The sequence below is a fragment of the Balaenoptera borealis genome (assembly GCF_965194805.1).
Source record: "Balaenoptera borealis genome assembly, chromosome: 8".
In the NCBI taxonomy this organism is placed as follows: domain Eukaryota; kingdom Metazoa; phylum Chordata; class Mammalia; order Artiodactyla; family Balaenopteridae; genus Balaenoptera; species Balaenoptera borealis.
The window spans coordinates 56,154,878-56,180,988 of record NC_138865.1 but is presented as its reverse complement, the minus strand read 5'-3'; the positions used below and the strand labels follow the sequence as shown (position 1 = coordinate 56,180,988).

Genomic DNA, 26,111 nt, shown 5'->3' with positions numbered 1-26,111 from the left:
AGGGAAGTCCCTCTGAATTCTTGCTTTACTTTATTTTTGGCCTCAGAATTTCCCTTAACACTTTGTCATGTTTAAAACATGCTTTAAGTGTGCTCCCTTCAAATTATAAGAATATTTCTGGATTTCTGATCAGTAATAATACTGGAAATGGAAGCCTCTTTTTTATTTTAGGTCCAGTTAATTTGATATCAAGTCTGGTAACTAATATTGGTAATTTGATAGTTCTATTTTGGATCTTTTTATAGTGGTAGATACATGACCAGCGCATAATATTAACTGAATCTTAATAAGGGAATGAAACATTTAAAAATATATCTTGTATACTGGTTCTGAAGACAAGTTCAAATGAGATATTTAATGAAACATAGTTCATTTAAAGGAAAGTAATTCGTTTAAAGGAAAACCCTATCTTAGATAGGAGTTTCTGGTATTTGTGTTAATAAATCAGTTCTATTACTTTAGGGCCATACCTTATGTATAATATAGTATAGTTTATGTATCTGTTGATATAAAATATATGGCTCGTTGTCAAAGTAACATTTGGTCAAATTTATTTTTTCCTTCCATTTTTATTATAATTATATGTTCCTGAATTGGGTTGTTTGAAAAAAATTCCTTTTTTTAAAGAAATAGTTTTCTAGATTGATATTTTTCCTGTTTTCTGGGCAATAAATTCTTAAACAAGACCACATATTTTATTATTCGGGTTTATAATATTTTGAAACATATTCCTATTTAAATTTTTGTTTCGGGAAAGCTTTTATACATCGGTGAAACGGTTTGGAACAAAAGTCAACGTGGCTTCATTTTATTTAGTCTCAGTGCATTGGAATGTCATGAGGAAAAGATACAGATTCATGGAAAGTTACTTTATTATCATCAACATTATTTTAGCTTCATTTGTCAGAAGGGATTTTTCATTCTACAATGGAGAACAGTATTTGAGAAAAGGAACTAGATTCCCAGAGAATACGTTATTAAATATAGTTATTTTATTTTTGTCACTTTTACTATTTTTGCTCCTAGCTTTTTAAACTGTTCATAGGTTAAATTTCTACTACTTTTGGGTTCATTTTTGTATTTTTATCTTCTACCTGCTAGGTCGTTAGTGCACGTATTATGTTCATTTATGAGTTCTTGGCATCAATTATAGAATTTTATTGTCCAGACTTCTTTTTTACTCTGCACAAATATGTTTTTAAGTAAAGAAGTATTGTATACTATGTCGGTTCACTTGAAATTGTTATTGAGTAATAATCTAATTTTTATGAAACTTTCAAATTTAGAATTATTTTCACAAGAATGCCGAAAAACCAACTTTTCAAAAGAAGAATAGTAATATTCAAAAGAGCTCACGTACGACAGGTCCTACCAGAGGTAAGAATACATATGAAATTAACAGTCTTTTTAATTTAATGAGATTTTTCAAAAAACTATTAACATTATTTTTATATAGTTAACAGAGAAAATTGGAAAAATATAACGGCCCAGAAGTCAAATAGCAGTATTATTTTATTACGAGAACGTATAGTATCCTTGCAACAACAGAACAGTGTACTTCTGAATTCCAAAAAAGCAGCAGAACTGGCTATTAAAGAATATAAAGAAGTCAATGAAAAGCTCCTTCACCAGAGGCAAGTGTCTGATCAGCGGTTTCAAACAAGCAGACAGACAATAAAGGTAAAGGGAACTTTACAAATAAATTACAGTAGACTATATTATAAAAATGGATATTTTGTTTTACATGTGTTGTTTGGTTCATATTTGTGTTAGACATGTCTATGAGTTTAAAAATTTCCCAGACACTGCTAACTGATGTAATGTTTAATATCTAGATTTCTTAAATAAGGTCTTATTAAGGAGAACTCCAAATCTTTTGACAAGTACTTTACTAGAATTCCTTTTCCACTTAGTTTTTTTCTTTACCCTAACATTTTTATGTGATATTTATTCTGTTATATCTTAGATTTTAAAAGCAGGCTCCATAAGTTCATTTAGCTCACCCATTTGCCCATGTCTAAAACTTTCCATTTATCATTATAAATCACATTATTAACTAGTAATTGCCCCAGCTCTTCTTTGCAAATACAAGTATAAAATGTGAAGATTTTAATATGAATATCTATATTAATGTGTTCCTATAACTTATATATATTTTTACTCAGGTGAGTTGAGTTTTCTGTAACAATTTTTAGACACAGTATACCTTACTGCTGGTTATCATAATTTAATCTTAAAGCAAATAAAAAAGAAAAGATTATTCCTTAAGTCTCTATTCTTTTTTAAAATTTTGTATTGAAGTATAGTCGATTTACAATGTTGTGTTAATTTCTGCTGACAGCAAAGTGACTCAATTATACATATATATTCTTTTTCATATTCTTTTCTGTTATGGTTTTATCACAAGATATTGAATGTAATCCCTGTGCTATACAGCAGGACCTTGTTTATCCATCCTATATATAATAGTTTGCATCTACTAATCCCAAACTCCCAATCCTTCCTTTCCCCACCCCTCCTCCCCCTTTGGCAGCCACAAGTTCTCTATGTCTCTGAGTCTCTTCTGTTTCATAGATGTGTTCATTTGTGTTGTATTTTAGATTTCATATATAAGTGATATCATATGGTATTTGACTTTCTCTTTCTGACTTCTCTTAGTTTGATAATCTCTAGGTCCAACTGTGTTGCTGCAAATGGCATTATTTCATTCTTTTTAATGGCTGAGTAATATTCCATTGTGTGTGTGTGTATGTGTGTGTGTGTGTGTGTGTGTGTATACCACATCTTCTTTATCCATTCATCTGTCGATGGACATTTAGGTTGTTTCCATGTCTTGGCTATTGTAAATAGTGCTGCTCTGAACATAGGGGTGCATGTATCTTTTTGAATTATAGTTTTGTCTGGGTATATCCTCAGGAGTGGGATTGCTGGATCATATGGCAACTCTATTTTTAGTTTTTAGAGGGACCTTTTTACTATTTTCCATAGTGGCTACAACAATATACATTCCCACCATCAGTGTAAGAGGATTCCCTTTTCTCCACACCCTCTCCAGCATTTGTTATTTGTAAATTTTTAATGATGTCCATTCTGACTGGTGTGAGTTGGTACCTCATTGCAGTTTTGATTTACATTTCTCTGATAATTAACAATGATGAGCATCTTTTCATGTGCCTATTAGCCATCTGTATGTCTTCTTTGGAGAAATGTCTACTTAGGTCTTCTGCCCTTTTTTGATTGGATTTTTCTTTGTTGTTGTTGTTATTGAATTGTATGAACTGTTTGTATATTTTGGAAATTAAGCTTCTGTTGGTCGCACCATTTGCAAATATTTTCTCCCAGTTGGTAGGTTGTCTTTTCATTTTGTTTATGGTTTCCTTTGCTGTGCAAAAGCTTGTAAGTTTGATTAGTTCCAAATATTATTGTTTATTTTTGCTTTTATTTCTATTGCCTTGGGAGACTGCTTAAGTGTCCATTCTTAAAGGTATTTGTGTGTATAAGGAATGATTTGTTGTTTACACAGAAGTAATATTTTCATCATTCTAGAAAATAATTTTTAAACCAGTATCACACATAATTTTAAATTATAAATTCCCTACTTCCAATATCTAGTGCTTTGATTCAAGCAATGCTTAGAAATGTTTTACTTATAAAAGATTAGTGGTATACTAGCTGTACTAATAGGAACTGTGTTTGGCCTTTATTCCAAGAGTGGTGTTATACCGAATCTTGACCCATGTTCCAAACTTACACTGGAAGTTACTTTCTATGATCTGGTTTTTATAAATGTATTAAGACTTGTTTTGTGACCTAACATATAATAGATCTTGGAGAATGTTCCATTTGCACTTGATAAGAATTTGTATTTTGCTGTTGTTGGGTTGAGTGTTCTATATATATCTCTTAGGTGTAGTTGGTTAATAACTGATGTTCAACTCTTCTGTCGTTGCTGATTTTCTGTTCAGTTCTGTCAATTATTGAGAGTGAGGTAAATGAAGTATCAATTATTGAGAGTGGGTAAAATCACCCACTATTATTATTTTTGGCAGTAACTTTAATGAAACATAATTCACATACCAGACAATTCTATCATTTAATTCAGTGGTTGTTACAATATGGACAAAGTTGTGCAACCATCACCAAAATCAATTTTAGAACATTTTCATAACATCAGAAAGAGACCCTGAACCCTTTGCTTATCATCCTTCTATTTCTCCATCTCTCTGAGCCCTAGGCAATCACTAATCTACATTCTGTTTATTTGGATTTGCATATTCTAGACATTTAATATAGATGGAATCGACAATATATGGCCTTTTGTGTCTGGCTTCTTTCACTTAGCTTAATGTTTTCAAAGTTCATCCATGTTGTAGCATATATCACTATTAGTGTAAGGACTTTGAAAATTTACTCTTCCATAAAAGCAATGGAAAAAAGGGCAAAAATTGTTGAGAATCAACATTTTCATAACACTGGGTACAGAACCAAGTCTTCTAAGGGTTAATGTAATATTCCTAAGGGAATTAATAGATGGTTCAAGGAAGTTACAAGTTTTCTAAGCTATGAATTCCTTATCTTTAAAAAGATTGAAGATCAAGCAGAAGTATTTTACATGAAAACTATAAAGCATTTTATAGAGACTCTCTGTGCACATTAGAGATCACTTACAATTCTTCAGTGAAACTCTGGAAATTAACCATACTTGCAAGGATCTAAGGAGTGTTTATTCAAGAAAAACAAATGTGTCTAGATAAGAACAGGAAACTTTGATGGAACAGGCATTTTAATTTGTCCCAACTCAGCAGTAGCCTTGGAAAAATAATAATGCGTGTTCCCCATGCATCCTGGCAGCTACCAGAAGAATCAGAATGGAACTGGAGCTCCTTGTAAGCCTCATTCCCAATTAATTGTCATTATTTGCTCTATCCAGTGGTTCTCTGGAAGACCCCAGGGACTCTGATCTCATTCAGTGTGGACAGCTTTCTTCTTGGCAGGGAGGTGTTGGTGGATGGGGTTGTCAGCTACAATACAGGCAAGTGTCTTAACTTCAGGTTGCCTGAGGTGATGGATTCCAGTTTACGTCAAACAATATATTAACCAAACAGCTTGAATGGGGAATGAGATGCCCATAAGAGTTTTGAAAGGCTCTGACATATTCTTGGGAATCTAGAGGACACATGCATTCATAGAGCTATTTGCATGCTCAGAAAAGAAATGAGAAAGCCCAGTCTCTTGCCTCTATCTTACCTTAAGACACCATATAAAAAGACAGTCAATGTTAAGGCAGTATTATTCATAGCAGCATTATTAATAATAACCAAAAGGTAGAAACAACTGAAATGTCCGTTTGTTAGTGAGCAGATAAACAGATTGTGATATATTCATACGAGGAATATTATTAAATCACCAAAATTAGTGAAATATTGACACACAATATAACATGAATGAATCTTAATTTTTTCTTTTTTTTGGCTGCGTTGGGTCTTCGTTGCTGCACGCGGGCTTTCTCTAGATGTGGCTAGCAGTGGTACTCTTCATTGCGGTGCACGGGCTTCTCATTACGGTGGCTTCTCCTGTTGCGGAGCACAGGCTCTAAGTGTGCAGGCTTCAGTAGTTGTGGGTCGTGGGCTCAGTAGTTGTGGCTCACGGGCTCTAGAGCACAGGCTCAGTAGTTGCGGCACGCAGGATTAGTAGCTCTGCAAGATGTGGGATCTTCCCGGACCAGGGCACGAACCCATGTCCCCTGCATTGGCAGGCAGACTCTTTTATTTTTTTTCATATCTTTATTGGAGTATAAATGCTTTACAATGTTGTGTTAGTTTCTGCTGTACAACAAAGTGAATCAGCTATATGTATACATATATCCCCATATCCCCTCCTTCTTGAGCCTCCCTATCACACCCCTCTAGGTTGTCACAAAGCATCAAGTTGATCTCCTTGTGCTATGCAGCAGCTTCCCACTAGCCATCCATTTTACATTTGGTAGTGTATATATGTCAGTGCTACTCTCTCACTTCATCCCAGCTTCCCCTTCCCACCCTGTGCCCTCAAGTCCATTCTCTACGTCTGCGTCTTTATTCCTGCCCTGCCACTAGGTTCATCAGTACCACTTTTTTCAATTCCATATATATGGGTTAGCATATGGTATTTGTTTTTCTCTTTCTGACTTACTTCACTCTGTATGACAGATTCTAGGTCCATCCACCTCACTACAAATAACTCAATGTTGTTTCTTTTTATGGCTGAGTAATATTCCATTGAATATATGTGCCACATCTTCTTTATCCATTCATCTATTGATGGACATTTAGGTTTCTTCCACATCCTGGCTACTGTAAATAGTGCTGCAGTGAATATTGTGGTACATGTATCTTTTTGAATTATGGTTTTCTTGGGGTATATGCCCAGTAGTGGGATTGCTGGATCATATGGTAGCTCTATTTTTAGTTTTTTAAGGAACCTCCATACTGTTCTCCATAGTGGCTGTATCAATTTACATTCCCACCAACAGTGCAGGAGAGTTCCCTTTTCTCCACACCCTCTCCAGCATTTATTGTTTGTAGATTTTTTGATGATGGCCATTCTGACCAGTGTGAGGTGATACTTCATTGTAGTTTTGATTTGCATTTCTCTAATGATAGTGATATTGAGCATTCTTTCATGTGTTTATCGGTAATCCGTATATCTTCTTTGGAGAAATGTCTATTTAGGTCTTCTCCCCATTTTTGGATTGGGTTGTTTGTTTTCTTGATATTGAGCTGTATGAGCTGCTTGTGTATTTTGGAGATTAATCCTTTGTCAGTTGCTTCATTTGCAAATATTTTCTCCCATTCTGGGGGTTGTCTTTTTGTCTTGTTGAAGGTTTCCTTTGCTGTGCAAAAGATTTTAAGTTTCATTAGGTCCCATTTGTTTATTTTTGTTTTCATTTCCATTTCTCTAGGAGGTGGGTCAAAAAGGATCCTGCTGTGATTTATGTCATAGAGTGTTCTGCCTGTTTTCCTCTAAGAGTTTTATAGTGTCTGGCCTTACATTTAGGTCTTTAATCCATTTTGAGTTTATTTTTGTATATGGTGTTAGGGTGTGTTTTAATTTCATTCTTTTAGATGTGTCTATCCATTTTTCCCAGCACCACTTATTAAAGAGGCTGTCTTTTCTCCACTGTATATTCCTGCCTCCTTTATCAAAGATAAGGTGACCATATGTGCATGGGTTTATCTCTGGACTTTCTATCCTGTTCTGTTGATCTATATTTCTATTTTTGTGCCAGTACCATACTGTCTTGATTACTGTAGCTTTGTAGTATAGTCTGAAGTCAGGGAGCTGGATTCCTCCAGCTCTGTTTTTCTTACTCAAGATTGCTTGGGCTATTCGGGGTCTTTTGTGTTTCCATACAAATTGTAAAATTTCTAGTTCTAGTTCTGTGAAAATTGCCATTGGTAATTTGATAGGGATTGCATTGAACCTGTCGATTGCTTTGGGTAGTATAGTTATTTTCACAGTATTGATTCTTCCAATCCAAGAGCATGGTATATCTTTCCACCTGTTTATGTTATCTTTGATTTCTGTCATCAGTGTTTTATAGTGTTCTGAGTACAGGTCTTTTGACTCCTTAGATAGGTTTATTCCTAAGTATTTTATGTTTTTGTTGCGATGGTAAATAAGATTGTTTCCTTAAATTCTCTTTCTGATCTTTCATTGTTAGTGTATAGTGTTAGTGTATAGTGTAATGCAAGAAATTTCTGTGCATTAATTTTGTATCCTGCTACTTTACCAAATTCATTGATTAGCTCTAGTAGTTTTCTGGTCGCATCTTTAGGATTTTCTACGTATAGTATCATGTCATCAGCAAACAGTGACAGTTTGGCTTCTTCTTTTCCGATTTGGATTCCTTTTATTTCTTTTTCTTCTCTGATTGTAGTGGCTAAAACTTCCAAAGCTATGTTGAATAATAGTGGCAAGAGTGGACATCCTTGTCTTGTTCCTGATCTTAGAAGAAATGCTTTCAGTTTTTCACCATTGACAATGATATTTGCTGTGGGTTTGTCATATATAGCTTTTATTATGTTGAGGGAGGTTCCCTCTGTGCCCACTTTCTGGAGTGTTTTTATCATAATTGGGTGTTGAATTTTGTCAGAAACTTTTTCTGCATCTATTGAGATGTTCATATGGTTTTTATTCTTTAATTTGTTAATATGGTGTATCACATTGATTGTCTTACGTTTATTGAAGAATCCTTGCATCCCTGGAATAATCCCACTTGATCGTGGTGTATGATCCTTTTCATGTGTTGTTGGATTCTATTTGCTAGTATTTTGTTGAGGATTTTTGCATCTATGTTCATTATTGATATTGGTCTATAATTTTCTTTTTTTGTAGTGTCTTTGTCTAGTTTTGGTATCAGGGTGATGATGGCATCATAAAACGAGTTTGGGATTGTTCCTCCCTCCACAATTTTTTGGAAGAGTTTGAGGAGGATAGGTGTTAACTCTTCTCTAAATGTTTGATAGAATTCACCTGTGAAGCCATCTGGTCCTGGACTTCTATTTGCTGGAAGTTTTTTTTTTTTATGTTTTTTTTTTTCTTAACATCTTTTTTGGAGTATAATTGCTTTACAATGTTCTGTTAATTTCTACCTTATAACAAAGTGAATCAGCTATACATATACATATATCCCCATATCTTGCGTCTCCCTCCCATCCTCCCTAACCTACCCCTCTAGGTGGTCACAAAGCACCAAGCTGATCTCGCTGTGCTATGCAGCTGCTTCCCACTAGCTATCTGTTTTACATTTGGTAGTGTATATATATATCAGTGCTACTCTCTCACTTCGTCCCAGCTTACCCTTCCCCCTCCCTGTGTCCTCAAGTCCAATCTCTATGTCTGCATCTTTATTCCTGTCCTGCCCCTAGGTTTTTCAGAACCTTTTTTTTTTTTAGATTCCATATTTATTTGTTAGCATATGGTGTTGCTTTTTCTATATCTGATTTACTTCACTCTGTATGACAGACTCTAGGGCCATCCACCTCACTACAAATAACTGAATTTCATTTCTTTTTATGGCTGAGTAATATTACTTTGTGTATACGTGCCACATCTTCTTTATCCGTTCATCTGTCGATGGACACTTAGGTTGCTTCCATGTCCTGGCTACTGTAAATAGTGCTACAATGAACATTGTGGTACATGACTCTTTTTGCATTATGGTTTTCTCAGGGTATATGCCCAGTAGTGGGATTGCTGGGTCGTATGGTAGTTCTATTTTTAGTTTTTTAAGGAACCTCCATACTATTCTCCATGGTAGCTGTATCAATTTACATTCCCACCAGCAGTGCAAGAGGATTCCATTTTCTCCACACCCTCTCTGCTGGAAGATTTTTTTTTCTATAAATGTATTTATTTTATTTATTTATTATTATTTTTGGCTTTGTTGCGTCTTCTTTGCTGCACGCGGGCTTTCTCTAGTTGCAGTGAGCAGGGGCTACTCTTTTTGCAGTGCACAGGCTTCTCATTGTGGTGGCTTCTCTTGCTGCGCAGCACGGGGCTCTAGGCGCGCGGGTTTCAGTAGTTGTGGTGCACGGACTCTAGAGCGCAGGCTCGGTAGTTGTGGCGCATGGGCTTAGTTGCTCTGCAGCACGTGGGATCTTCCCGGACCAGGGCTCGAACCCGTGTCCCCTGCATTGGCAGGCGTTTTCTTAACCACTGCGCCACCAGGGAAGCCCTGGAAGATTTTTAATTACAGTTTCCATTTCATTACCTGTGATTGGTCTGTTTATATTTTCTAATTTTTCCTTGTTCAGTCTTGGAAAGTTGTACTTTTCCAAGAATTTGTCCCTTTCTTCCAGGTTGTCCATTTTATTGGCACATAGTTGCTTGTAGTAGTCTCTTATGATCTTTTATATTTCTGCAGTGTCAGTTGTAATCTCTTCTTTTTCATTTCTAATTTCATTGATTTGAGTCCTCTCCCTTTTTTTCTTGATGAATCTGGCTAAACCTTTATCAATTTTGTCTATCTTCTCAAAGAACCAAGGTTTAGTTTTATGATCTTTGCTATCATTTTCTTCGTTTCTATTTCATTTCTTTCTGCTCTGATCTTTATGATTTCTTTCCTTCTCCTAACTTTGGGTTTTCTTTGTTTTTCTTTTTCTAGTTGCTTTAGGTGTAATTGTTTTCTAGTTCTAGCAACTTTTTCTAGTTGCTTTAGGTGTAATCTCAAATTGTTTATTTGAGATTTTTCTTGTTTCTTGAGGTGACCTTGAAATCCTATGAACTTCCCTCTTAGAACTCCTTTTGCCGCTTCCCATAGGTTTGGATTGTTGTGTTTCTGTTGTCATTTGTTTCTAGGTATTTTTTTATTTCTTCTTTGATTCCTTCAGTGGTCTCTTGCTTATTTAGCAGCACACTGCTTAGCCTCCATGGGTTTGTGTTTTTTACTGTTTTTTTTCCTGTAATTGATTTCTAATCTCATAGCGTTGTAGTCAGAAAAGATGCTTGATAACGATTTAGTTTTCTTAAATTTTCCAAAGCATGATTTGTGACCCAATATGTGGTGTATTCTGGAGAAAGTTCCATGTGCACTTGAGAAGAAAGTGTACTCTTCCGCTTTTGGGTGGAATGTCCTAAAAATATCAATTAAGTCTGTCTGGTCTGTTGTGTCATTTAAAGCTTGTGTTTCCTTATTTATTTTCATTTTGGATGATCTGTCCATGTTGAAAGTGGGGTGTTAAAATTCCCCAACAGTGATTGTGTTACTGTCGATTTCCCCTTTTATGGCTGTTAGCATTTGCCTTATGTATTGTGGTGCTCCAATGTTGGGTGCATAAATATTTAAAATTGTTATATCTTCTTCTTAGATTGATCCCTTGATCATTCTGTAGTGTCCTTCTTTGTCTCTTGTAATAGTCTTTATTTTAAAGTCTGTTTTGTCTGATATGAGAAATGCTACTCCAGCTTTCTTTTGATTTCCATTTGCAGGGAACATCTTTTTCCATGCCCTCACTTTCAGTCTGTATGTGTCCCTAGGTCTGAAGTGGTCTCTTGTAGGCAGCATATATACGGGCCTTGTTTTTGTATCCATTCAGCCAGTCTGTGTCTTTTGGTTGGAGCTTTTAATCCGTTTACATTTAAGGTAATTATCGATATGTATGTTTCTATTACCATTTTCTTAATTGTTTTGGGTTTGTTATTTAGGTCTTTTCCTTCTCTGGTGTTTCATGCCTAGAGAAGTTCCTTTAGCATTTGTTGTAAAGCTGGCTTGGTGGTACTGAATTCTCTTAACTTTTGCTTGTCTGTAAAGGTTTTAATTTCTCCGTTGAATCTGAATGAGATTCCTGCTGGGTAGAGTAATCTTAGTTGTAGGTTTTTCCCTTTCATCACTTTAAATATGTCCTGCCACTCCCTTCTTGCTTGCAGAGTTTCTGCTGAAAGATCAGCTGTTAACCTTATGGGGATTCCCTTTTATGTTATTTGTTGCTTTTCCCTTGCTGCTTTCAATATCTTTTCTTTGTATTTAATTTTTGATAGTTTGATTAATATGTGTCTTGGCGTGTTTCTCCTTGTATTTATCCTGTATGGGACTCTCTGTGCTTCCTGGACTTGATTGACTATTTCCTTTCCCATATGAGGGAAGTTTTCAACTATAATCTCTTCAAATATTTTCTCAGTCCCTTTCTTTTTCTCTTCTTCTGAGACCCCTATAATTCAAATGTTGGTGCGCTTGATATTGTCCCAGAGGTCTCTGAGACTGTCCTCAATTCTTTTCATTCTTTTCTCTGTATTCTGCTCTGTGGTAGTTATTTACACTATTTTATCTTCCAGGTCCCTTATCCTTTCTTCTGCCTCAGTTATTCTGCTACTGATTCCTTCTAGAGAATTTTTAATTTCATTTACTGTGTTGTTCATTATTGTTTGTTTGCTCTTTAGTTCTTCTAGGTCCTTGTTAAATGTTTCTTGCATTTTCTGCATTCTATGTCCAAGATTTTGGATGATCTTTACTATCATTACTCTGAATTCTTTTTTCAGGTACACTGCCTATTTCCTCTTCATTTGTTTGGTCTGGTGGGTTTTACCTTGCTCCTTCATCTGCTGTGTATTTCTCTGTCTTTTCATTTTGCTTAACTTACTGTGTTTGGGGTCTCCTTTTCACAGGCTGCAGGTTCGTAGTTCCCATTGTTTTTGGTGTCTGCTCCCAGTGGCTAAGTTTGGTTCAGTGGGTTGTGTAGGCTTCCTTTTGGAGGGGACTGGTGCCTGTGTTCTGATGGATGAGGCTGGATCTTGTCTTTCTTGTGGGCAGGACTGCGTCTGGTGGTGTGTTTTGGGGTGTCTGTGACCTTATTATGATTTTAGGCAGTCTCTCTGCTAATGGGTGGGGTTGTGTTCCTGTCTTGCTAGTTGTTTGGCATGGGGTGTCCAGCACTGGAGATCGCTGGTCTTTGAGTGGAGCTGGGTCTTAGCGTTGAGATGGAGATCTATGGGAGAGCTCTCACCGATTGATATTATGAGGGGCCGGGAAGTCTGTGGTGGACAGATGTCCTGAACTCAGCTCTCCCACCTCAGAGGCTCAGGCCTGACACCTGGCCGGAGCACCAAGACCCTGTCAGCCACATGGCCAGGTACGTGGGGAGTTTCTTGCCTTTTGGAAATTCTGAGGTCTTCTGCCTGTGTTCAGTAGGTGTTCTGTAGGAGTTGTTCCACATGTAGATGTATTTTTGATGTATTTATGGGGAGGAAGGTGATCTCCACGTCTTACTCCTCTGCCGTCTTGAAGGTCCTTCAGATGGATGAACCTCATTCAGAGATTCAATGCTTACAACTTTCCATCCTCCAAATCCAGCAAAAGTCACTTTCAACGGAAACCCACTGCACAATTGCTTAGGCTTATTTTCTGTTGTCTGAACCTCTTCTTGTGCAAGTCTTCTGGGACTGCTGCACAGAGTCTACTTCCATCTAAGCAGAAAACCCATTCTAGACTCTCTTGTGACTCACATTACAGGCCTCTGACTTCTCAACCATCCATCCTCACAAACTATCCATCCACCCTTTAAAACTCTTCCATCCACAAGCCCCAGAAGAGGACTCGTACAGGTAGAAGTGCACCTTCTAAAGTGGTTTTACCTGTCTGCCCTCCAAGTCCATCTCTACAGCCCTCATGTCTGCCAGGCGCTCCCCAGAACTAAATAAGGGACAAGGCGCTGCTTGAGGGCCAATGGCCTAGTTGACCGGCTGCCTGGACCGTGGGGAGGAGAGTCTTGATGAATTCTTGATTCCCCTGCCCCCTGAATCAGATACAGCTAAATTCTGCAACAGCAGATTTTTCTCCTCAGAAACATTTTTGGTAACATCCATCTTAAACAAAGCAGGTTCGTTTTAGGATTTGAGTTTTTAAGTTTGCTTTGTCTCTTGTCCAATTGCATAAACTAATTAATCTTAAATGAGTTTACTCTAGCCCCAAATAAAGGACTTTTGCCAAGTGTCAGAATCTGGCATTAAAAACCACAGAGCATAACCTATTCAACAAATACTTTGGGTTTTTAGGTTAATTTAGCAAATAAACATTGAACATGATAACTACTAAGTCTGAAGAGTCTTTCAGTCAACCCTATAATTCTGTATTTTGTGGATCTCCAAAAAACCATTTTTGTCTACAGAGATTTATATGGTTACTATTGTATCCTAAACTTATATTTGTCTTTGCTTTATATTTATTTACATAACAGCCTTTATTAAAAAGATTGAAGGTGTTTATTGTTCGGGCCCCATTTTTTTTCTGTCAGGAATTGTAGAATTTTAAATAGCCTCATTTCCATTTTTATGATCTGTGTTCATGCCTCTCGTAATAATGAAGTAGAAAACTAGTACTCTCTTATTGTACTTCATTGTTAATCTCCAGAGTTTTCTTTTATCTTACCCCAATAGCTTGTGTAGTACACATTCCTTGTAGGGTATTCAGTTTATATATGTCAGATTCTCTAGGGCCATGGCTTTTGCCAGATGAAGCACTTTTGATTTTGAGGCTGATGAAACACAGTGCTATTATTGATCTGTGCATGACATAGCCTGTCTCTCTCCTAGCAGAGTGTAGCAACATTTATCCAGGAATTTGTGAAATGTCATTCGGATCATGTTCGAAAGGTAAACTGTGCAAAAACCAGGATCTGAGCTGACAATCCATGTGGAATTGGACGTGACCGTCTTATTCCTACGTCCTATCTTCTAGATGAACCAAGTGATATTTGTAACAGAATGTCTGTGCCTTTTATTAGACTTTGTTAGGAACTATTATTATCACTCAGAACACAATGTACTGCAAAATCATACTCCCTATACTGTTTTCAGATTCACTTGTGATCTTACCACAGAAAATATTAAGAAAATGTGACCTGAAAACATCACTTAGAAATTTAGTTGTTGTTTATAATGAACCAGTGTTATAATATACTACACAGTCTTATATTCCTAGTAGTGTTTTCACTTTGTGTCAATATACTTTTAGGAAAGTATCTCTCATTAAAATATCAATATAAGTGGAACTGAAAAATTATAACATTTTTCTCACTATGGGATTATTATGATTTTTAAATATGCATATATTTTAGAGTTTGATTTTAAATGCCTAAAATATTGGTTTGCACATGGATAGTTATGTATGTTTATATTGGTTATAATTCAATTTAGTTTAATGCACCGAATACATGTAAGACTCTCTAATAATGGGATATTCAATAATGAATTAAACATGATCCTTGTCCCCTGTATAAGAGACATTAGGGAAGTTGGACATGTGTACCACTGTACAAGGAAGCTCTTATATATATAGCATGTATGTAATATATACCATGGACATGTGGACAAAGACAGACTGTTATTCATTGCTGTCATTATTTAGTAAGGCTTTTGAAGGAGATGGCATTTGGGCTTAGACTTAAAATTTGATTTGATTTTGAAAGGTTTGTGTGTAGAACAAAATCATTAGAAGAAAGAAAGCTTGGAAAAGCATCAAGGTGAGAAAGTAGTTTGTTGAGACTAGTGAGTAATCCAATATATCTGTGGTTTTCAACCCTAGCTGCATGCTGTCCTCACCTGGGGAGTTTTAAAAATACCTATGCCCAGGTCTTATGCTAGACCAATTAAATTAAAATAACTGGGGTGGTCCCTGCACCTTGCTAGTTTTTGAAAGCTCTCAGGTGCTTCTGATATACAGTGAGGCCTGATGCTAAAGTTCAAGAGAACAGAAATTCAATGCAAGTAGCTAGATAAGAGATTGTTTAAATATCAAGGCAAAAGATGATAAGTATTTAGACAATAGTAGTAGAAGCAGAAAAAGTTAGAAAAAAAGCAGGAGATTTTGCATTGGTGTAACACACAGAGTTTATGACCAATCATGTAGGGAAAGGTTAAAAAAGTTAAGTCTTTAAGGTACCAGTGAGGATTCTAATTAAAGTGAGCAGAAAGTTGATGATAGAATATATTTGACAATATAATATACTAATTATTGTGGGGTAGTGGAACCTTATATGAAAACATACCAACAAAGTTGGATTAAAATATAACAATTATTCTTATAAATGCACACCAGAATTTGCCAAAAAATAAATGTAAAACCCTAGGGGCTAAAAATCATTGACAGCTTACCATTGTAGCCAAGTGCAATTTGTCACTGAAATGAAGATATCAAGTGAGCAGTAGGATAATTGAGTATAAAATTTAGAGGAGAGGGCTGGGTTGGAGGTATGAATTTTGGAGTTAGGAGTATTTAGGTTATATTTAAAAACATGAGACTGGATGGGATCACCTAAGGAATGAAGGCAGATAGAAAAAAAGAAGAGGTACCAGGTCTGAGCCCTGGGGCCTCCAACCCTTAGAGTTTGGGCAGATGAGGAAGATCCAGAAAAGGAGAGGCCAGTTAAGTAGAAAGAAAACCAAGAGAAAGGAGTATTGAAGAAGCCAAATGATGAAAATATTTTGAGACGTGAACAACCATCTGTCAAATGCTGCTGATTAGGATGAGTCCATGAGAAGAACTGAGAAATGAGAAGAGAAGGAGAATAATTGAAGAATGTAATTAAATGTATTTTAGTTATTTCAATGAGTTTTGCTATTAAGGGAATCAGAAAGCTTCTAAAATATAAACATTTAATAACTTAGGCTCAAAATAAGTAATATAAAAATTGATAACTTCAGTACTTTTAAGATAAAGCTGACAAAAAGTCATTAAGGATATACATTATTTGAAGAAAGCAATAAAAAGTCTTGCTCTAAATATTTACCAAAAATGGTCACATTACTAGGCCAAAACACAGCTCTCCACAAATTTCAAAAATTTTGTATCGTATTAAAAATATTGCCTAACACAAGTGAAATTAGAAATCAATTTAAAAAGTTAAGTTTAAAAATTCTGATGCAAACTTATAGAGACATTTCTGAATAACTAATTGGTCAAAGAAGAAAATAAAATGAAAATTGAGAAAATACTTCATATTATATGGTAATGAAACAATACATATCAAAACTTATAGAATGCAGGCAAACTGGTACCTATATGGAAATGTATACCTTTAAATACTTATATTAAAACTACAGGAAAGCTAAACTTTAATCAGCTAACCATTCAATTTAAGAATGAGGAATAAACCCAAGGAAAATAGAAAGAAGGAAATATTAACATAAGGGTAAAAGTTAATATTGTAGAAAGCAAAGATGCAGTAGACATGATCAAAAAAACCCAAAGTTGGATCCCTGAAACTAATAAATTGACGAACAATAACCAGTGTTGATGAGGATGTAAATGAATTGGAACTTTTATACATTGCTGATGGGAATGTAAAATGGCACAGCTATTTTGGAAAACAGTTTGGCAGTTCCTCAAAAGGTAAAATGTAGAATTACCGTATTACCCAGCAATTTCATTCCTAGATCTATACCCAAGAGAAGTGAAAACATAAGTTCACACAAAAATGTGTACATGAATGTTTATAGCAGCATTATTCATAATAGCCCAAAAGTGGAAACAACCCAAATGCACATCAACTGATGAATAGAGAAACAAAATATCCGTACAGTGGATTAACACTCAGCAATACAAAGGACTGAAGTAGTGACACATGCTGCAACATGAATGATGAACTTTGAAAACATGCTAAATGGAAGAAATAGTCACAGAAGACCACATATAGTAATATTTCATTTATGAAATGTCCAGAAAAGGCAAAATCTATAGAGACAGAATTTAGATTAGTGATTGTGTAGGCCCCGGGTTGGGAGAGGAGTGTCTGTTCATGGGCATGAGGTTTCTTTCTGGTATGGATGATGGAAATGTTCTAAAATTAGTCTGTGGTGACAGTTGCACAAGTCCATAAACATACTAAAAGTCATTCAGTCATACACTTAAAAAATGGATGAATTTTATAGTATGTAAACTCTACCTTAATAAAGTTCTTAATAAAAAAAGTAATACTATATTATGAACACTTAGGTGAAATTGAAATTTGAGTTTCACATTTAAGTTCTACCAGGCGTACACAGTTTTCCAAAGAGTAGAAAAAGTAGAAACAAATTCCTTCTCATTTTATGAGGGTAACGTAACTTTGACAATACAAGATAAAAAAATGTTAGAAATGGAAATTAATGTGAACATAGTTGTAACACTGATTTCCAAACCCTTGGTAAATCTAATCAAACAATGTATTTTAAAAAGTCATGAATAAACCAGGAACTCCCAGAAATAAAAAGTTTGATTAGAAAATTAATCCATGTAATTTACCACCATAACAAAGAAAGGAAGAAAATATGTTAAACATGCAGAAAATCTGGGGTAACATCAACAAGATGGGAGAATAGGAAGCACCAGACCTTCTTTTTCCCACAGAGACACCATTTCAACAACATACTCAGACCAGTTCCTTTTGTGAGAAATCCAGAAACTAGCCAAGAGGCACCTGCACCCCTGGCAAGTACACAACCAGCTGCACTGTAGTTGCTTGGGAAACTTGTGGCACTGTCTTGGCAGAGTCCTACCCTCTGGCACACCACCTTGTGATCTGGGGGAAACTCCCAGTTCCCAGCTTCTCCCCAGGGAGGGAAAAAGTATACTGGACCTTAAGCCTGCTTGGAGGACGGGCTTCTTTCTCACCTGTCTCAGAGCACTGATGGGACCTGCCATACTCTAGATACCTGGGGGCCACTGAGAACCAAAAAAAGCTGTATGGCATGCTGCTGTTCCAGAGGACCCGTGGTACAACAGACAGAAGGTGATATAGCTTGGTGGCCTCTCCCTCAGAGAGAAGAAGAATGGAGTGTGTGTCCAGAATTCTGGCTTTTCAGGAGCTGCCTGAGGGATGAGTATCTGTTTAGCCCAGCTTGGGGCACTGAAGGAACTGGGCATACTCTAGGTAGATGTCTGGGTGCTGCTGAGAACAAAAAAGAGCTATGTGGCATGCTACTATTTCTGAGGACCCCAGTATAGAAGACAGCAGAGGGAGCAAGAGTTTTATCAGCTCCTGAACAAAAAAAAAAAGGAAATCCCTCTAATTAGAAATCTACACACACAAGTTTGGGAGAAGTCACATCCACAGAAAAGATTTGAGTGCTCCCAGAATCTCTAGCTGGACTGACTGATGAAGCTCTTTCCTTATGCAAAGCCAATCCATAAAGACCAGAAGAGGTAGATATTTCTTCAAGTTCATGGATAACAACACAAAGTTACAAGGAACACAAGGAGAGAGTAAAATGGCCCAATCAGAGGAACAAAATAAATCTCCAGAAATCTACCCTAAAGAAACAGGCATATTAGTTATCTGAAAAAGAATTTAAAATAGCCATCATAAAGATGTTCAGTGAGCTCAAAAAATGATTCATGGACAAAATGAGAATTTCAACAAGAGATAGAAAAAGTAAAAAAGAAACAAATTTTGGAGCTGAAAATATAATAATTGATCTGAAAATTCACTAGAAGGTTCAACATCAGACTTGATCAAGCAGAAAATAGAATCAGTGGAATAAAAGACAGGTCATTTGAAATTATCCAGGCAGAGGAGTAAAAAGAAAAAAGAACGAAAAAGAGTAAAGAAAGCCTAAGGGGCTTATGGGATATATCAAGTGGACTAATACTGTGGGAGTCCCAGAAGGAGAAGAGAGAGGGAAAGGGGCAGAAAGCTTATCTAAAGAAATAATGGCCAAAAGAAAAATCTGCCAACCAACAATATTATGTCTGGCAAAATAGCCCTTCAAAAATGAAGGAAAAATATTGGGAGATTGGGATTGACATATATACACTAATATGTATAAAATAGATAACTAATAAGAACCTGCTGTATAAAATAAATAAATAAAATAAAATGAAGGAAAAATAAAGACTTTCCCAGATAAACAAAGGCTGAGGGAGTTTATCACCACTAGATCTGTCTTACAAGAAATGCTTAAAGGATCCTTCAAAGTTGAAACAAAAAGATGCTAAATAGCAACACGAAAACATGAAATTATGAAGCTCACTTGGTAAAGGAAAATATATAGACTAGATGAATACAGAATTTTGTGATACTATAATGATAGTGTGCAATCACTTTTAGTGTTGGCATAGAGGTTAAAAGATAAATGTATGTAAAAAACTATAACTATAAAATTATGTTAATGGGCAGACAATATAAAAAGATGTAATTCGTAACATCAATAACATAAAATGTTTGGGAAGGAGAAGTAAAAGTGTAGAATGTTGTACTTAATTGAAGTCAAGTTGTTATCAGCTTAAAATAGTTTGTTGTAACTATATGATGTTTTATGTAAGCCCCATGGTAACCACAAAGACTATATTTATAGAAGATACACACAGAGAAATGAGACAGAATCAAAGCATGTCACTACAAAAAATAACAAAATGCAAAAGAAGATAGGAAGAGAGGAAAATAAGAACAAAAGAGCTATAAGATAGACAGAAAACAACAAAATGACAATAGTAAGTCCTTTCTTATAAATTATGACTTTAACTGAATTTACATTTACTCCCCAATCAAAAGACAAAGAGTGGCTAAATGGATTTTAAAAAGCAAGATCCAACTGTACTAAACTCATAAATTTGTTAGGGTAGATCTCATGTTATATGATTTTTACCACAATGAAAAAAATTGCAGATAATCTTTTGATACAATTAAATACCTGTTCATGATAAAATTCTCTTAGTAAACTAGGAATAGCTGAGAACTTTCTTACTCTGTTAAATATACACCATAACCTTGAAACAATCATCATACTTAATGGTGGGAGTTAGAAGCATTCTTTTTAAAACCAGGAAGAAGACATTTATACCTACCATGACTGCTTGTCTTAGACATTGTGCTGGAGGGCACAGGCAACACACTAAGATAAGAAAAAGAAATGAAAGTTAAAACTATTAGAAATGAAGAAACAAAGCTATCATTAGTTCCAAACACTATGCTTGTCTGTACAGAATCTCAAGACAAATTACTAATAGATTTCAGCAAGATTGCTAGATATAAAATCAATATATGCTAAGATGAGATTTCTATTTACCAGCCTTCAACAAATGTGCTATTTTTAAAAAGAAATATTATTTAAGTTATAGCAGGAATTATATGGTATCCAGTTATGGAAGATGGAACCCAAATTCAGAGATGTTAAAATGTGAAAAAGGAATGTCTTAAAAGCACTATATGTCTTTTGGAAATACACATATATGTATTAAAAGTATAAGGAAATAGCAGGGAATGATAAACACCAAAGATGTTCAGGATAGTGATTATTTCTGGTCGGTCAGAGGAGATAGGATCATGGCCTTCAATTCTGTTAGTAATACATTGTCTTTGTTGAGTGATTGATAAAGGGACATCGGTTATGTATTTTTATTTATGTATTACATATTTGAAATATTTCATAAAAAATAAAAAAAGAAACCTATTGATGCCATTATCCCAGAGAAAGATGCTGGGAGTGGAACAAATCTTTGCAGAAAGACAAAAGGTTTGTGGGAGTATGAGCAGAAGAGGAGTCAGAGAAGGAGAAGGTGGGAGAGCGTTGTAACAGAAACAAGGGAGGGAATGTTTCCAGTAAGAAAAAGGAGAAGAGTTGGTCAACAGTGTCAGATGCCATAGAGGAATAGAAAATGGGACAACTGAGAAGAGGTTTTTGGACATTTTTTAAGACGGTTTTATTAGCAGGACTCTTGATAGCAAGTGACAGAAACTGAACTCTAAATAAGGAGAAAAAAAAAAAGCTCACAAAATCAAAGGATAAACTGAAGAGAATAGACTTGGGAAGAATAGCATTAACTAGAACCAGACACTAATGTCTTTAAAGGTTTCTCTTTATCTCATGTGTCTTCCTCTCAGACCAGCTTTCTCCATATGGCTCTGACCTTAGGTACCAGCCATGTGGTAACATCCTTAGAGCTTAGACCCCAGAGAAGAAAGCGATTTTTCTTTCTCATCTTTCAGTCTTCCCTTGATTTACATAGTTTATAAATTTCTGTGACCACAGGAAAAAATGCTTTGTTTATATGTAATTTTTAGTTAGAATTTAGATTCATTTCATTATATGCATATTTTTCATCTACATGAATAATTGGCAGGAAATCTGAAAGTCATGCAGGAAACAAGGCAGTTTCTGTCGGGCAGGACTGATATAGACATTGCAGTACATCTAGTGCTCCTGGCTCTCACCCATTTCAGTGCTAATCATTGTGGCACTCAAAAGTGCCCTCACTAATTTCCAGAATATATGTCTAGGTAGTATGCACTCTTTGAGAACCACTGATACAGGAGAAAAGCAGAGAAACCAGCTTGATTAGTAAAAATGGAAAGAACTCCAGACTACCCTCTTCCTAAAGATCTGTATAAATCATAATATTTCACTTAGCACAGCTGAGTAAGAGTCAGATGATTTACTGAGTGACTACTCTGTTAGGTCAAGCTTTACTAATGGAAAGAATATGATAAACAGAAGACAATTCTAAGTAGAAAAATTAAATGAAGGATGGTAGAAGTTCCTATATTAAATTTTTGTGTTAAAAAAAAGTTTTTCAAGTGAAACCAATAAGAAATATCTTGTATAATTTAGTCTAAGTCCAAGATTTGTAAATCTCTTTTTTCTCCTTTAAAAGAAATTTCTACTCTATGTCATGAAAGGTATTTTTATACCTTTTTAATATATATTTTCATTTTTAATGAAAAAATCCCATTTTAAGTGATATCAGTAATCTTATATTTTATCAGATCCAATTATAGCAAAAACTATTCTTTTAAAGAAATGTCCTCTTTTTTTACTCTCTTGAATCTTGTGAAACTTGCATAGGAAATAGAGAAAAACATTATTAACTTGTTTCCCTTGAGAATTTTAGTAGGGTGTACTTATAAGTGTAATCAAAATCATATGAATACTTAGTGCTGCTGCTGTTAAATTTGTAATGAGTTGTAGGGTTTCTTTAAAAATACCCCAACTGGCTCTCATCCAAGTAACTTGTTTGCAGAGCTTAGATATAATACAAATCAGGAAAGACGTGGTTAACTGTTGACCCTATCAGTAAAAAATTTCAATTTCTAAGTATTAAGACACTATTCATATTTAGTATGTGTTTAAGAAATGTGTATCATTTTATTCATTTGAATATATGAAGTCAGAGCTAGAAATGATGATCTTTAGCCTTTGGGTTTATTACCCAGAAAGTTGGTAATATTTCATTAAGATTAGCGTGATAATGCACTATTCATATGAATTGATTTCAGTATAATTTAAATAAACTTAATGTTCTTTTACATGCATTTTACAGGCTTACTGAAAATCCTTTACCTTATAAAAATGTGAATTCTAGAAATATATCATGGTCTATTATAAATTTTTAGAAGTCAAAAATTATTTGAAGGAATATCGATGCCTATCTTCTGAAGTCTATGTAAGAATTAAGTATTATGAGCAGTTTTTAATTGTCTAGACTCTGGCTTCCATTTAGTAACAATACTATATATGTGGGCATTAGTTTCCTCAGGCCAGTCCACTAAGGCCTTTTTGTGCAATAAAATACAGTGCATTAAGAAGCAATTGTCACCCCACTAGGATGGAAAAAAACAAAGTATTGAAATCTATTGCTTAGGGAAACCAAATTTAATTGGGGAGAATGAGGCAGACTTCATGAGACTTCTACGGATATTCCAGAGTTTGATAGCCTCTGTTCCTGATAACTCAATCACTGTCTGTAACTTCACTTGAAATTTTATGGCTGTTCTTTATGTAGATACAGATACAGTATTAATATCGCCCTGAAACACCAACTGTTATTTTTGGTGATTTGGCATGTTTATTTCCTTTTTTCTTTTTTCTTCATTGTTTGAGTGGTTCAGTTGGAGTGGATTCTTTTCCTCCAGCACACACACACCTTAAGTAACCGAAAAAAAAGTATTGATAAAAGTGGTAGAGGAAAAATAAAGAGAATATGTGTATACAGTACCTGGGAGGAATAGATATTTCTGTTTCGAATTAGCTGAGTTTAAGCAATAGAAAGCAGGAGAAAGAGAGTGAAAAAGAGGGATTTAGAAAGACATTGCTCAGTTTCTCTTCAGGACATCAGATGGCCCTGCCATCTTCTCGCATTTCTATTGGGGAAGGGAATCAGAATGGGAATGCACTGCAACTTGATGGTCATCGGTAAGCATGCCATGTGTAGATCAAATATCTGGAGGGCTGAAACTGAACTTATAGTATTACCATATGAACATTGAGAAATTCTTATAATAGTGACAATGATGAATTAATCTGGATATACTTTTGGTTCCATATATCTCTCTGTATTTAGTATGTGGTATGTATGTTTTAAGGGGAATTTTATCTTAGTAACTACAATAGAGGATTTGAAATAATAACAAACCTACAGTTGAGCAATTCTTGCTATGAATAAACCAAACATTGATTGTTTTTCCATGAATACTTGAAAGTCACTTGTATTAGTTAGTTTTCCAAGTTTCACATATAATACATTTTTGCTGATTCTTTTTCTGTAGTTGTGGAAACAGAAGTTTAAGCAATGTGGTTTAACTTCAGTCCAGTTAAAATTCATCAGTTTTGTTATTCAGATTATTTTGAAACACACTATATTGCAAGTATCACATAGATTAATAGTTACTATAAATGCCTATAATGTCAAAGCTATTAATACAAATAAAAAGATACATGTTAAATGCTTTTAGTATTGGGGGCTGTTTTAAAAATTAAAAGTATTAGTAAGCTGTTTTAAACAATTTGACATTTGAAATAATAGTGTTGATTTTCATTTTGAGAAATAATATTCAGACATATTTACAAAATAATTATTGGGCATTATCTGGAACTTACATTACAAAGGATAAGGACATTGAATTAATTTTACTCCTTGTAAATGATACTGAGAGTAGCATATCTCTTATCCATATGCAGATATCCATATTTCTTTGATAGAATCTAATTTGAGCACATCAGGACAGATTGGCATTTTCAGTACCATAAAAACTGCTTTGTTAATTGCAAACCATATTTAGTATGACCTTATAACAAAGTAGCACCTTAAGTGTCACGCTTTGTCTTTAATCTGCACACTAGAGCTGGGTTCATCTGTACTAGACAACTGCACTTCATGAAAAGAGTTTTTTTCTTGATAGGCAATTAGCAGTAATTAGGAAGATTCACCTCAGTAAGATGTCAACATGAGATACTTTAAAAAAGTTGAATGTCAGTGACTTAAAAAGAAAGTTCTTCTGACACATAGGTATGGCATGTGAAACATGAAATGTTAATTTAACTTTTCTGCTTATTATTCATGCACAATATTATTTTGTCATTCAGACGCTACACTGACAGAGTGTAAAGGGTGTTAAAATAGTGCTGCTAGAATAAAGAGGATTAATCTACCATTGGCCAATTAGCCAAAGGGTACTTAATGGTCTCTAAAGGCTACTGAAGTCTTAACTACTAGCAAAAGCATTGGTAAAAAGTCCTCTATATTACCTTCATTTGCTTGACATTTTGTGAAACATAGTATAGGCTTTTAATAACTGAATTTGTCAGAAAATAGTTTATAAGTGAGTGTTGTTGTAACTAAGTGTATTTTTCATAAGAAAATTTTGTTACATAAATAATTCCACCTCTGCCTAAGATCTTTGTTCTTTTTTTTCTTTTTTTTTTTTGGTTGGTGGTTTTTAATTTTTAATTCTTTTTCTTGAAGATCTCAGGTATCATAACGAAGGAAAATTCATGTTTTAAATTTAAAACATTTATTACTAACTTGAAAGAGTTACTAATCTGAACTATTTATCTTTCTAGATAAGTACTTCTATGGAAAATATTTTGCTAGTGACCTAGAAACTTATGTACTTTTCTTTGTAACTCATATGTTTTAATTAAGTGACTGTGCTTTTAGTCATACATGGATGACATGCAGAATTTTATTTCTTTCAGTTTTATTCCTTGTAAAAGAAAAATTTTCCCAATGAAAGAATATTAATACTATCCACAGGAGGGAGAAATATCATTAAGATATGGTGACTTTCTAGGAGTCTTGCCTATAGAATTTACATGGATATTGTTCAACTAGAATTTTCTCTTCAGTCTCTTTTGCTTTAGTTCTGGTAACGAAATCCTTACGTTATAATTTTTTAAGATCATAATATAGGATTTTAAAATTGCTGCCTCTACTTAAATGTGAACCAGAAAAAAACTGATTGTGAGATATAAATGATCTTATGTATTCAATATGAAATGATTTCATTCACTATTCTCAGTTCTATGCAAAATTCAAGATTAAAGATTTTGGTGAAGTAATTGGAAACAGACCATTCCCATTAAATGATTGCTTTTCCCTACTTGGACTGTCAAGGCCTTTGGGTTTCAAAAGGAGAAAGAAAAATAAGAGACTCCACTATCATTATAGATGGAAACTAACCCTCACTTTCTCTGGTTACTTATTGACCTTTTCTAACATTTGACATCTCACCTTTGCCCCAGCATGGACTGGAAAGAATCCTTCTGCCACCAACTATTTCCTCCATAGGCTTCCCAGAAATCCTGCTCCTGTGACCCTGACATTCACCCTCATGTTAAGCTGGGTTTTCTAGCATTTCCATATGTCTACTTTTCAGATCCCACTA

The 26,111-nt window shown here is 34.9% G+C and overlaps 1 protein-coding gene across 4 annotated transcripts in view; it reads left to right on the top strand.

The window, feature by feature from the left end:
* CNTLN (centlein) overlaps positions 1–26,111 on the top strand; it is a 371,323-nt gene that overhangs the window by 251,696 nt on the left and 93,516 nt on the right. For all 4 annotated transcript variants that reach the window (XM_082401583.1, XM_082401582.1, XM_082401581.1 and 1 more), the window contains 2 exons: positions 1,287–1,377; positions 1,457–1,680. In XM_082401583.1, the coding sequence (XP_082257709.1) occupies positions 1,287–1,377; positions 1,457–1,680 (315 nt within the window). The remainder of the gene's footprint in view (positions 1–1,286; positions 1,378–1,456; positions 1,681–26,111) is intronic.